General features: G+C 40.7%; 1 protein-coding gene across 4 annotated transcripts in view; it reads left to right on the forward strand.

Moving 5' to 3' along the window:
• FAM81B (family with sequence similarity 81 member B) overlaps positions 1–13,209 on the forward strand; it is a 63,254-nt gene that overhangs the window by 46,539 nt on the left and 3,506 nt on the right. For all 4 annotated transcript variants that reach the window (XM_084628378.1, XM_084628381.1, XM_084628379.1 and 1 more), the window contains 3 exons: positions 1,665–1,771; positions 6,237–6,372; positions 11,771–11,960. In XM_084628378.1, coding sequence (XP_084484504.1) covers positions 1,665–1,771; positions 6,237–6,372; positions 11,771–11,960 — 433 coding nt within the window. The remainder of the gene's footprint in view (positions 1–1,664; positions 1,772–6,236; positions 6,373–11,770; positions 11,961–13,209) is intronic.

The following is a 13,209-nucleotide window of genomic DNA, read 5'->3' on the forward strand; positions in this document are numbered from 1 at the left end:
ATCAAAAGAAATATTTATGATCTGGATAGTTCTCTGAAAACATCCACTCAATGTACAGTGGCAGTCAAAAAAGCTAACCATGTTGGGCCTCACTGAGGAAGGGACAGATAAGAAGACAGAAAACAGCATATTGCCTCTATATAAAATCCATGGTATGCACACATCTTGAATACTGTGTGCACATGTGGTTGTCCCATCTCAAAGATATACTGGAAAAGGTTCGGAAAAGAGCAACAAAAATTATTAGGGGTATGGAAAAGCTTCCATATGAGGAGAGATTAATAAGATTGGGACTCTTCAGCATGGAAAAGAGACAACTAAGAGGTACATGATAGAGGTCCATAAAATCATGACTGGTGTGGAGAAAGTAAATAAGGAAGTGTTCTTTACTCCTCATAACACAAGAACTAGGGGGTCACCAAATGAAATTAATGGCCAGCAGGTTTAAAACAACAAAAGGAAGTATTTTTTCACACAGCGCACAGTCAACCTGTGGAACCCCTTGCCAGAGGATGTTGTGAAGGCCAAGAGTATAACAGGGTTCAAAAGAGAACTAGATAAGTTCATGAAGGATTGGTCCATCAATGGCTATTAGCCAGGATGGGCAGGGATGCAAAACCATGCTCTGAAGTTTCCCAAGCCTTTGTTTTCCAGAAGCTGGGAATTAGGGTGACCAGATGTCCCGATTTTTGGGTCTTTTTCTAATATAGGCTCCTGTTAGCCCCCCCCCCCACTCCCTGTCCTGATTTTTCCACACTTGCTGCCTGGTCACCCTACTGGGAATAGGTGACAAGGTATGGGTCACTTGATGACTACCTGTTCTGACAGTGGTCAATGCCAGAGGGAATGAACAGAAGACTGGATACTGGGCTAGATGGACCATTGGTCTGACCCAGTATGGCTGTTCTTATGTTCAGAAAACAATGTAATCACTGTGGGTCTTATTTGACTCACCTTAAGTAGTCCTGTGGATATCAATGATCCTACTCCTATGGATTAAGGTACTAACAGTATATAATGGTGGCAGAATTGGCCCTGTTTAGTTTGGGATTACATTTGCCATATACAGTTTTCTAATTGCCAAATGAATTATAATTTCCCAGTAGGTGATTTTTAGCTCATGATTAGTCTTGCATGAACTTCAAAAAAGCCTTTACATTAGGGCCTAATTAAATTCATCTGCCAAGTGTACTGAACATAATCAAACTCATGGTATTTCAAATTTTCTCAGATTTGGTCTCCCAATTTAGGTAGACCTGCATCCTGGATTCTCTACATAAAACCATTTAGCATCAAGTATTTGGAATGCTATAAAGAATGCTACCAGTGAATCATCATGCATTGTAAATAGAGTTGGGAGCCACGATAGGTAGCTGTATATACGAATTTTACCTTATAAAGGGCTCAGTCCCCACTGACCTCAATAGGAGTTAAATGGTGGTCCGCATCTTGCAGAATCTGGTCCAAAGAGAACAGAGTATACAGCCAGAAGTTTGACTGCTAGATTTTAGCATGCCATGAAATTACTTTTGGAAAAAGCACTTTCAGTTGCACACCCATCTTAAGTTCAGGCTGATTTCCCAGCTCCTGTAGCAATAATGTGTAGTTAATGTAAGTGCTGATAGTTTGGCTCATGAAAACATTCCCTGTTGAATTTTCATTAGGTAATGCGGCTATTAGACAAGATCGAGACTTCCAACTCTGAGCAAAGCTCTCATTTAAAGACAGTCCAGGGGGATCAACACCATGAATTGCAACTTCTGGATTTCAAGTAGGTGATGGAAAGTTTGGTTTTTTTTAATTATATTAATGCACTCTGAATGCTTTAGTCTGATGGAGTTGGCATGAAACAGCAAAACGGATTGATTTATATACATGCAAAAATGCTGAGGGAAGACATACACAATACAGTCATCTATTAAAAATGTAGAATTGAATAATATTGTTTTAAAAACTAATTCTTAAAATGAAGAGCCACTAAATGCCACCCAGAAAAAACAACAAATTCAAAAGTCAATGAAGCTTACCATACTCAAAAAGGCACTAGCCACATTTGTTCAATTTACCATAACATTTATGGCTGACTTGCAGCCTGGCTAGTGTGGCAGCACAGGGGTGTACAGGAAATCAAGGTACCCCCCCATACCCCTGTTCTGGCTACCCATGCCATTGGAAGCAGCATGGGAAGGGAAACAGGCTTCATAGAGCTGCTACTTCACCCATTTGGGCAGGAAGGGTGGGGAATAGGTGGACCTTTAGGTCTGGCAGACGCTGTAGCTATGCTAGGGCATCGGGAAATATATGCTGGTCATGATCACCTGCACCTAGGCAACCATCAATTTTTAGTGGAGTGACCAATTCAGCTTTATCGATCAGAATGAGGTCTACTATAGAATTACCCCCACCTTGCTTACAATACTTTGTGTTAAAATAAATTCTCACATTTTTTCTTTCTACACCTTATAAAAAGATGTTTAAGGAGCTGTTCATCCTGCGTTTGTGTGGTTAGGTGGTAACACAACCTTACCCAGTAGCCCTGTCACAGCTCTAGATGAGCTCCCCCTCCTGGACACTCACTAGACTGCTCTGAGGGGATCCAAATGCTGAATCCCTCCAGAGTCTGAACGGAGCCCAGGCACTGCCCCAGCTCGAGGTGTCTAGGCTCACACTCAGTAAGGATCCCTTACTTAACTTTCTGCAAACTGAGACCCTGCAGTCCCACTGCCCAGCCCTGTGGCTGCTCTAGCTACAAGCAAACTAGGCAGCTGCCTAGGGTATCATGGCAGCCAGGCCAAACCTGAACTATGCTGCAACCCCATGCACCAGGTCACAATGCTGCTCACTCAAATTTTACCCAGCCAGCCCCTCCCCACATCATGATGGAGAGACACTAGGCTAAACTTGAGTGAATGGCACTGCAACCTGGCACTTGGCTCCCCCAATTCTACTACAATTACTGGAAGGCTCACCACACTCCCCACCAAAAAAGTCCAATGTGCCTTTTCTAGGAGGTGGAGGGGAGTCGCATACTGAAGTTTTGCCTAGAGGAGGCAGATTGTCTTGAGCAGCCTCTGGACCAATCCTTGTTACCAGTGGTGACACCTCTGGTTCCCCCATAGCTTAAACACACCTGCTAGGTTTACAGCTTGTCTTCAAGGGGCATGTGAGATGTCTACACAACAGACACTTTGCACAGGAGTCTAAAATACATTTGCTCTTACTTAACATGAAAAATTTACAGATCCAGACAAAAATAAACCCTATATGCTTCCCTCCCCTCCCCCTCCAACTCACTCAGTTTCTTTACCACTCTGGACCATTCTTTGTGCTGGTGCCAGGGTCCTCTGGGAGACCCAGGACCCTTCCCCTGCAGTGACATGACTTATCTGAACCTTAGTGCATCGCTCACTCTGCAGGCGAGTTTGCTTTGATCTTGGTTGGTCCCTCAGCTAAATTGCCCCCACACCCCCACTAAGAAAACACATCCATCTCTTCTCCTTGGTCCTGTGTGACTCTGAGAATTCTTCTCTCTCCTCTTCTCTTCTCTCCCCCCTCCCCCCCCCAATCTTTTCAAAATGTTTGCCATCTCTTGCTTTGTCCTCTCTGGAAATTTTCTACTCTCTCCTTCACCAGCCCCCTTCAGAGAGATAGGATATGACAGGTTCTCCTAGGCTTGAACTAACCTATTGTCTCAAGAGGCTTCTACCTGAACAGGTAGCTAGCAATTTCTAACACCTTTTGAACCTGGTCAGGGAAGGATGTGACACAGCCCACGTCAGCAAGGATGGGAGCCACATGCACCTAGAGGTATTCAAAAATACAGTCCTTTCAAAAGAACCACTTCATATCCTTGATCAGAATTCACAACTTGTACAGGCAAATTCCCCATCTTGTGATTTCAGTTAGCACATTGATCTGTACATATAACAGATCCTGCCCTTCTGAATTGTCAAATTCTAAAGCATGTAATGGTATCTTTGACATAGAATGCCATTCTCCCCCACCCTCTTCTGCCCACTCTTTCCTAAATATGAGCTTTAGCATTCCAGTCAAGTGACTCACCCACTCACTTTTCAGTAATACCAATTATATCTCCCCTCCTGACTCCCTTTAAATTGCTCAGGTTGACCACTGTACCATACTATCTGTATGATCTCAATACACTCAGTGTATTTTCTCAGGAGCAAGTAAAAACATTTCCAGGAAAAGCACTTAATATATATTTTTTTGCCAAGTGGTGTTGCTTATCTCCCTGATTACGATTTGCATTCCAGTGGTACCTAGGGACCCCAATGATGTGCTAGGTTCTATTAAGCACAATGAAAATACAGTCCCTCTCCCAAAGAGCTAACAGTAAAACAAGAGATAACAGGTGGATACAACAAACAGTGGGGAAGCTCAAAGAAATAGACTAGTGAAACTGATAAGTATGAGCAGAAATGGTCATGGCATGCCAACTGACCAATCATTGTTGAGGTTTTTTATAGGCATCATGCAGAGGAGAGCGTTTTAGGGGGGCTTTGAAGGAGGCCAATGAGGTAGCTTAGTGGTTGTTTACAGGGATCTTTTATGTGGGAGGGCTGGCAAGGGAGGAAATGTGAAGATGCTTTTTGAAAACTTTACAAATGGATGCTGAAGAATGGCATAGTGGAGGCAAGAGTGGTGTCTCAGTAGTAATATAAAAGATGATGGGTAAGGCAGGGATAAACCATGACGGGCCTTAAAGCAGAGAAGATTAGTTTGTGTTAAAGGGGAGCCAGTGGAGGCATGCAAAGAGATGTTACAGAGAAACAATGAGCCAGGAAAATATTTGCAGCAGCGTTTTGAATAGCTATAAGTAGGGAAAGACTGCAGGATTATGAGGAAACTTATTGCTCTTAAGTGGGCAGAGAAAATGAATGAACTGATTTTTTTTCTGGTCCCTCACCACTCCTTTCTGCAAGCCTATTCATCCCTGGCTTATCGCTGACTATGGGGAAAAACTTGTAGTACAGGATTGTTATCATTTTTCTTGATAAATGGGGGGGCTCCTTTTTCCAGAAAGTGAGTCCATTGATATGATAGAGAAAATTGCTCAAATTTTCATTCTTGAACTTTCCAAACAATCTCTTGCAATTGTTTGTTGTTTAGCAATAACAAAATGACCCAATGCATTATTTAAAATAGCTCTTGATAGGTGTGAGCTACAGGCAAGAACTGATGTCAAATTCCATGTATAGCAAGTCATTTACTATTGCTCTGTTCTTGTTTTCAGAATCTCAGTTACTGTTAATTACCATTATCTCTACCACCAGACTAATAACACTGTACCTGTAGCATTGTTTAAAAAAGTCTCTCAATTTTTTTAGGATGATATTTGAACTTTAGAATTACAAGTAAATGTGCCTTCCAGGAATGCTTTGTTATAAGCTTCTGTTTTATATTTTGACTGAGGCACAAAAGCCCAGCTGGCTTGCCCCAGAGCTGTGCACTTACTCAGTAGTACTGCTCAAATTAGAATTCCAGGAGTCAGTTTACAGGAGAACAAATATGTCAGAAATTAGCATAGAAAATATTATTTTCTAATACTCTTTAAGGTCAGGTCACCCACAAAAGCTTGGAAATTTACATTTATAACTGAAACTTGGTCCTAAAATCATCTCTGTAATATAGCTCACAATGTACATTATATCACTTTTTTGCAGCATAAAAAGACCAAAGTCTAAAGCACACAGCCCCCTCTAACTAGACACTGTTCACAGCTCTGATTTCTGAGCTGTTAGCCTCAATCCCTCTCCCTCCTTTGTCTGCTTTCTGGACTTTATCATCTGTCTTTTTGGAGGACTTCCAGACTCCCATACACCCCCAAGGCAAACTGATCTCCTTGTACTCTCACAAGCTTCTATTCTGTCTTTCCATGTTTCCATTTCCAGCTCAGCCCTGACTTTGCTGCTCTTCCTGGTGCCAACAATATAGGGTATGCTCAGCCCGATACTGTAGTGACCACAACCAGTTGGATCCCTGATATGACTAGAAATGGAATAGAACCAATCCATTTCAAGAGTAAATTTGATTGGAATGGGAAAATAAACTATTACACGCATTCACTTCTCCAATCTTCTCCCCCCAGATGACAACGTGCATCAGAACTAAGCCAGCCTGGCTTGTTAACAATTTACTCGAGTGACTAAGGTTTTCACATAACATTGACTAAAACTCAGATATATTGCTAAAAGATTAAACCTTCTTAATATTAGGGTGAATAGTCTTCTAAATGACCTCCGGGATCAAATTCAGGACCAACAAAAATGGACAGAAATCCAGCTGAGGCGATCTGAACAAGAACAAGCCTACCATAAAGATCAGTTTCTTAATGCAATGAAGGAGAGACTGGTAAGATGTTTTATAATCCCAGACTGATAAAATAGTATGGATTTCTAGACCTTTCAGACTGATTACAAGAGAAACCCCAAAGATTTTTGTTTCCATAAAAATTTCCAGAGATGCAAAGTCAAAACCCCCAAAATAGACAGCAAAACCCTTAAGCCCCAGAAGCACAACTCTGTCAGTAAAATGACCAAAGAATGGAAATGGACTGGTAATGCACTATAAAATCTTTAGTCTCTATGTTGTCAATTCCAAATCCATCTCACGGTGGTACTGCCCAAAAGCTACCATATGACTGTTTAATGGTCTCTGTGCTTGGTGCTCTAAGTCTATTTTTCCATTGGACAGTTGTCCACATCACAAAAACCACTACCACATTTGGCATCCTCAGACATTCTCATCAGAGAAACCAAGGACTGAGTGGCTAAGGGCATTCTACACATGTGGTACCTGACAGCCAGAGCTGAGATACGTGGCTGGATCAAAATGGAGAAGCTCATGCTGTTCCCACCCATGCTGAAACTGTGCTATGAATAAATGGAGGACTCCAGCTGTCTCATACTTGCCCCTTCAATGATCATTGTATTCAGACAAAGCATTTTAGAAAATTAAACACAAATAAAAGGTGGGCCACATCCACCATATTATTCAACATTCCTTCCTCTCCATCATCTTAGAAATAGCTGAAGAACTTCAGTGTTTAAAGCTTCAAAATGGTTAGGTAGAACAAACAAATTCTTCCACCTGAAGTCTGGCAAAATATTTTTCCTGAAATCACACTTTTCAGCAGAGCCCCAGGAAGACAAGAGGCAAGGGGGAGGAAACAGGGTAGATTGAAGAATGCAGGGAGAATTAAAGGAGTGTGAAACTAAAAGGGAGAGAAAGGGGTGCAGAGTGGAGAATATGAAAGATGAGTAAAGAGGTAGAACAGATGCAGATAAGAGAAGGCTTGCAGGAGTGATAGTAGAATTCCTGGTAATGCAGTACTCCACAAATCAATTTTTCATTTTGTGTAATTGGGCTCAGTACATTCAAAATTACTGCCAAGATAGACAATAGACAATGTCCTTCTATGAACTGGAATATTCACCTGAAAACTAATGCAGTACATTTTATATTCGCTATTCCTTTAACTCTGGATACTGTGGCCCCCAGCATGGATTGAGACATAGTTCACCCAACCATACCAGAACTCTCCTATCAATAGTAAACAGCCCACAGTTCAAAGTACCAAAATTCACATCCTGAACTTACACACTTTCACTTTGAGCTCAGGCACCAAAGGTCTAGAGCCACTGTGATTTGTGTAAGGCACTGAAGCATTCTTCAGTATTAGTGCTTAGCTTCAGAAAATCCCTGTTCTCAGGGTCTGGAAATGAAGGTTTATTTTGTTGGACTGACGAATCAAACTTCGAGCATAATACAGCTGGAAGGATGTTAAGGATTCTTTCTTTGCATCCCAAGAATAGTCCTGGAGAGAATGCAATATATTTAGCAAACTTCTTCCTTTGGTTCTTACAAACACAAGTCTCAAAGATTGCTAGTGCACATTAAAAATCACATACATGATTTATAGGATGTACAAAATTTGTCTATACAGAATTTCATAAACATGTTTCAGTTCAAAACCTCCAGCTTACCAAATCTTAAATTTCATAGGAATTAGGGCTGTCGGGCCATTTAAAAAAAAAATCATGATTAATCGTGCAATTAAAAAGATTAATCGCACTGGTAAACAATAATAGAATACCATTTATATAAATATTTTTGGATGTTTTCCACATTTGCAAATATATTGACTTCAATTACAACACAGAATACAAACCGTACAGTGCTCACTTTATATTTTGATTATAAATATTTGCACTGTAAAAATATTTCAGTTCACTTAATACAGGTATTTTAGTGCAATCTCTTTATCATGAAATTTGAACTTACAAATGTAGGCTCTAAAGATTTTTATATTTTTGAGTGCAGTTATTTTTTGTACATAATTCTACAAGTCCACTCAGACTTCTTGTTCAGCCAATCATTTTGACAAATAAGTTTGGTTACAATTTGCAGGAGATAATGCTGCCTGCTTCTTGAGAACAGGCATTCACATGGCACTATTGTAGATGGTGTTGCAAGATATTTACATGCCAGATGTGCTAAAGAGTCGTCATATGTCCCTTCATGCTTCAACCATCATTCCAGAGGACGTGTCCATACTGATGTCAGGTTCTACTCGATAATGATCCAGAGCAGTGCAGACAATGCATTTTCATTTTCATCTGAGTCAGATGCCACCAGCAGAAGGTTGATTTTTCTTTTTTGGTGGTTAAGATTCTGTAGTTTCTGCATCGGAGTGGTGTTCTTTTAAGACTTCTGAAAGCATGTGCCATACCTCATCCCTCCCAGATTTTAGAAGGCACTTCAGATTCTTAAACCTTGGGTCAAGTGCTGTAGCAATCTTTAGAAATCTCACATTGGTACCTTCTTTGCGTTTTGTCAAATCTGCAGTGAAAATGTTCTTAAAACGAACAACATGCTCGGTCAACACCTGCGACTGCTGTAATATGAAATATATGGCAGAATGCGGGTAAAACACAGAGCAGGAGACATACAATTCTCCCCCAAGGAGTTTAGTCACAAGTTTGTTTAATGCATTATATTTTTAACAAGCATCATCAGCATGGAAGAATGTCCTCTGGAATGGTGCCCAAAACATGAAGGCGCATAGGAACGTTTAGCATATCTGGCACTTAAATACCTTGCAATGCTGGCTACAAAAGTGCTATGTGAATGTTTGTCTGTTCTCGCTTTCAGGTGCCGTTGTAAATAAGAAGAGGACAGCATTATCTCCTGTAAATGTAAACAAATTTGTTTGTCTTAGCAATTGGCTGAACAAGAAGTAGAACTGAGTGGACTTGTAGGCTCTAAAATTTTGCATTGTTTTGTTTTTGAATGAAGTTATGTAACAACAAAAAATCTACATTTGTAAGTTGCACTTTCACAATAAAGAGATTGCACTAAGGTGCTTGCATGAGGTGAATTGAAAAATACTATTTCTTTTATCATTTTTTACAATGCAAATATTTGTAATAAAAATAATATAAAGTGAGCACTGAACACTTGAATTCCATGTTGTAATTGAAAACAATATATTTGAAAAATTAATAAATTTTGGTGGGTATTTAAAAGTGCAATTAAAACTGAAATTAATCACTTAATTTTTAATCACAATTTTTTTGAGTTAATCATGTGAGTTAACTGCAATTAATCGACAGCCCTACTAGGAATAATTGGGAATTGATACTTGAGTAATACATTTTAATTAGTTCTTTTAAAGCTCGGAAAGCTTTTTCTGGTCTTTTGATAAATACACTACATCCTGCTGCAGGGTTCAACATCAAATACATTATTATGATTTGCAGCAGCAGCAGGTATGATCTTGGGTGTGTCAGAGGACATAGCACTGAGTTCCAAACAAAACTCCCATGAAAATGTCCTTGAATTTGAATCCTGAACAAAATGCTTCTATAACTTAGTCTATCCAATCATCTACTGTACTGAATAAATCAAATTTATTTACTACTGATGATACAGTGCAATAGAGAAGACACTAAAAATATTATTTCCAGCCCTATAAAACACAGCAGCTTTGAGGTATTATTTGCTGCCTCTGATACTAGCATTTTCATGGGTGTTTTGCAGAGAAGACACCTATATGCAGTGCTATTTTCTCTGTAGAGAGATTGTATGAAAGTTGTGCCAAAACATAGTCAACATTAGCCTGAGCTTGCAGCACTACTTTTGAATAGAAGAAATAGGACAGAGCATAGTTTCTCTCTCTCTCTCTCTGGAGTAGCCAAACTGTCCGGTGGTGGTGGTTGTTTCATGAAAACACAGCTGGAAATGCAGTTGTCTGGGTGGGACTTCGAGGAATCTTCAAAGCAGAACCTCAGAGGGAACAGCAGTGTGTAGCAGGCGATGGAGTGTTCAAAGCTACTCACGAAAGTTCGGATCATATCTTTGGGGGGGTACTTGACACCAATCAGGATCAGGCCGTAACTGCTAAGCCAACTATTACATCCCGTTGTCCAGGCTCTACATATTTTGAAACAGAGAGGGTACAATTGCTTACTCATCACTTATGTGACATACAGAAGTTGTATGAACATGAGCACAGATTAGGCTCGAAGTTTACACGCGATGGGATGGAACTGTTTAATGAGTGCAGAACAGCCGTAGGTTATTCTGGGAGATGACTCACTTCATCAGCCACCTGTACATAATTTCAATATTTGTACATGCAAAGTTTAGTGTATTGGTTTAAACAAACTCTGGTTAGGTTTCAACAACACTGCTGTTTGTAAACATTTTATTTTTGAGGCAAAGCCTGCCACTGCCTCTGCAGGGTCCCCTGGGAGCAGAACTATGCCATTCTGCTGTGTAAGACCAGGGGATGCTGACCATAGCGTGACACAGCTCTGAGCCACAAGGCTCCCTGTACTGCAGTGTGCAGAGCAAGGGGGAGGTGGCAGAGGGTAGCCACAAAACCCCTCCCTTCATGCCCCCCTGGAGCTGTGTAATAGCTTTCTCTCCAGCCCCTAACTGCACATCTACTTCAGCTCTAGACTGGCTACTCATGCTGGGCTCTGGATTTGTTCCTTAATGTTTAACACTTTGGGCTAGGAAGTTTCATGTGAGAGAAGCACAGTAACAGAAAGCTGCAGGGGAGTGTGAATTCCAAGGTGAATCATGGACTAAATTGCTGTTTGTTTGTTTTTTTAAATGCCCCGCACCAGCCTCCATTCCACCCTGTCTCACCCCCTGAATCTCAGGGGGATGGGGGAGGGTTGGAGGACATCCTGCATGGGTATAAGGCTCCAGCAACATTTATTTAGTTAATATTATAATGTCTATGTGGATTTCAAAGGTAAAGAAAACTGCCTCTTGGCTGGCCAGCCTGAGTTAAACCAGTTTTCTGGTGAGCAATGTAATCCTCTGAGGCCCTCTCAACACTGATGGACACATGCAGGGCATGTGTCCAACTACACGTACCCGAGTAAGGCTCTGACAGTGGGCAAAAGCTCCAGCAGTGTGGAGCTGTCAGAGCCTTTCCCCACTGCCAAAGCCTTTCCTTGCAGCAGGGAAAGGCTCCGGCAGCAGGGAGGCAGTGGGATATTACACTGCTAAAAACAAGTGTAAACATGGGACTGTAGACTGCTATGTAGGGATCTATACTTGAAGGTTCTAGTGTGTCTTTACTCACCTAAGCATTGCCTCACAGTCTACACTGCTACTTATACTCCTGTTAGGTGGGTGTTCAGTGTATGTACTCTATAGACTGCCATAAGTGTAGACCTAGCCTTATTAACTTTGGTATTTATGTGATGTTCACATGATATCTATTTAAAAGGAAGCAGCAGAAAAGAAACTGGAAGAAAACCTTCACCTCTCGCTAAAGCTAGAGAATAATAAACCACAGCAATGTGAAATGGCGCTGAGCCAGATGACAAAATATGAAAATAAACTGCATGCAAGAATTACTAGATTTGAAAGACAGATCTGGAATGAGCTGGAGGAAATCCAGAATGAATATAGATCAGGTAAGAAGGGTTTATTTGTTATATTTGTACAGGACTATAACATGCTTCCTAGTCAAATGGGAACAATACCAAAATATGCCTTTCTTCCTTAGTGCCATATAACTATTTTTCAAATAGTTTTTCCTCACTGCCTGTTACTGCTGACAGACATTACAATAGCCCACCACAAGCCGGTACTCCATTTTCCTTTTCCCATGGTGACACTGTCCTTTTGTAGCTTGTAGCTGGAGGCCTGAATCTGGTTTCCAAACTCTGCCTTAGGGACTGCATCTAACAGTGAGAATCCTTTCTTCCGTCATCAGCTAATCAGGAGGCTGCAGCCTTTCTATTTGCACAAGAACCTTGTTACTGAGATCTTTGCTTGATGATGTGTAGCTGTGTATATTTTCACCTAAGGCAGCAGATAACAAGGTCCTTCTAAAGTTTCAACTTGCTACAAAGAGTGGCACAATACAAATCTGTACACTGATAATTAGATTAAACAGACAGACACACGCATACCTGTTCAGTGTTCTATGATGAATGCTAGTGACATCCACCAGTGCACTTGCAGACCAAATTCTAACCTAGTCATGTTCTACCACGACCTTCTCAGATTTGGGCTTGGCTATGTCAAAGACCACCTTACCATCCACAACCTGGCAAGATAGGATCTAGCAGGATGATGCAATTAGAAAATTCCTGAATTTAAAAATTCAGATGCTGAAGGATGAGCATTCTCAGCAGCAAGTCCTTGGTTGCTGAACTTCATGTCAGAGATAATCAGGCTAAACCCAAATCCAGCCATCTTCAGATCAAAATGCCAAAACCCAGCTTTTCTGTAAACACTTCCCCAGTAACTCTTTCTTTCCTAACTATCTGGTGGGGATGACAAGAAATAAGAAGAGCAAGAAGAACAGGTATGGAGAAACACAAGAAGAAAGAGCACTTTCTTTGTAATTTTTATGCCGTCTCAATAGCTGCTGTTGATGCTTATACACTGCTGAGACAGTATAAAAGCCAAGATATCTTGGAAATGTCTGAAATATGAGAAATCTGTTTGCAGAGTATTTAAAAGTTATAAAAAATCCAATTACTTGCTTAAATCATATCTGAAGAGCGGCGCTGATCAAATGAACTCCATATTAAACAACACTTTCAAAAGCAAAAAAAAAAAGTGACCGTCTGTCATGCTACCAAGTAGATACTTTATTTTTAAAAAGAGGACGGTTAGCTGGAAACTATGGTTAAGATGTTAATTAGCAAGAAA

Source organism: Lepidochelys olivacea (genome assembly GCF_965140295.1).
Source record: "Lepidochelys olivacea isolate rLepOli2 genome assembly, chromosome: 5".
NCBI lineage: Eukaryota > Metazoa > Chordata > Testudines > Cheloniidae > Lepidochelys > Lepidochelys olivacea.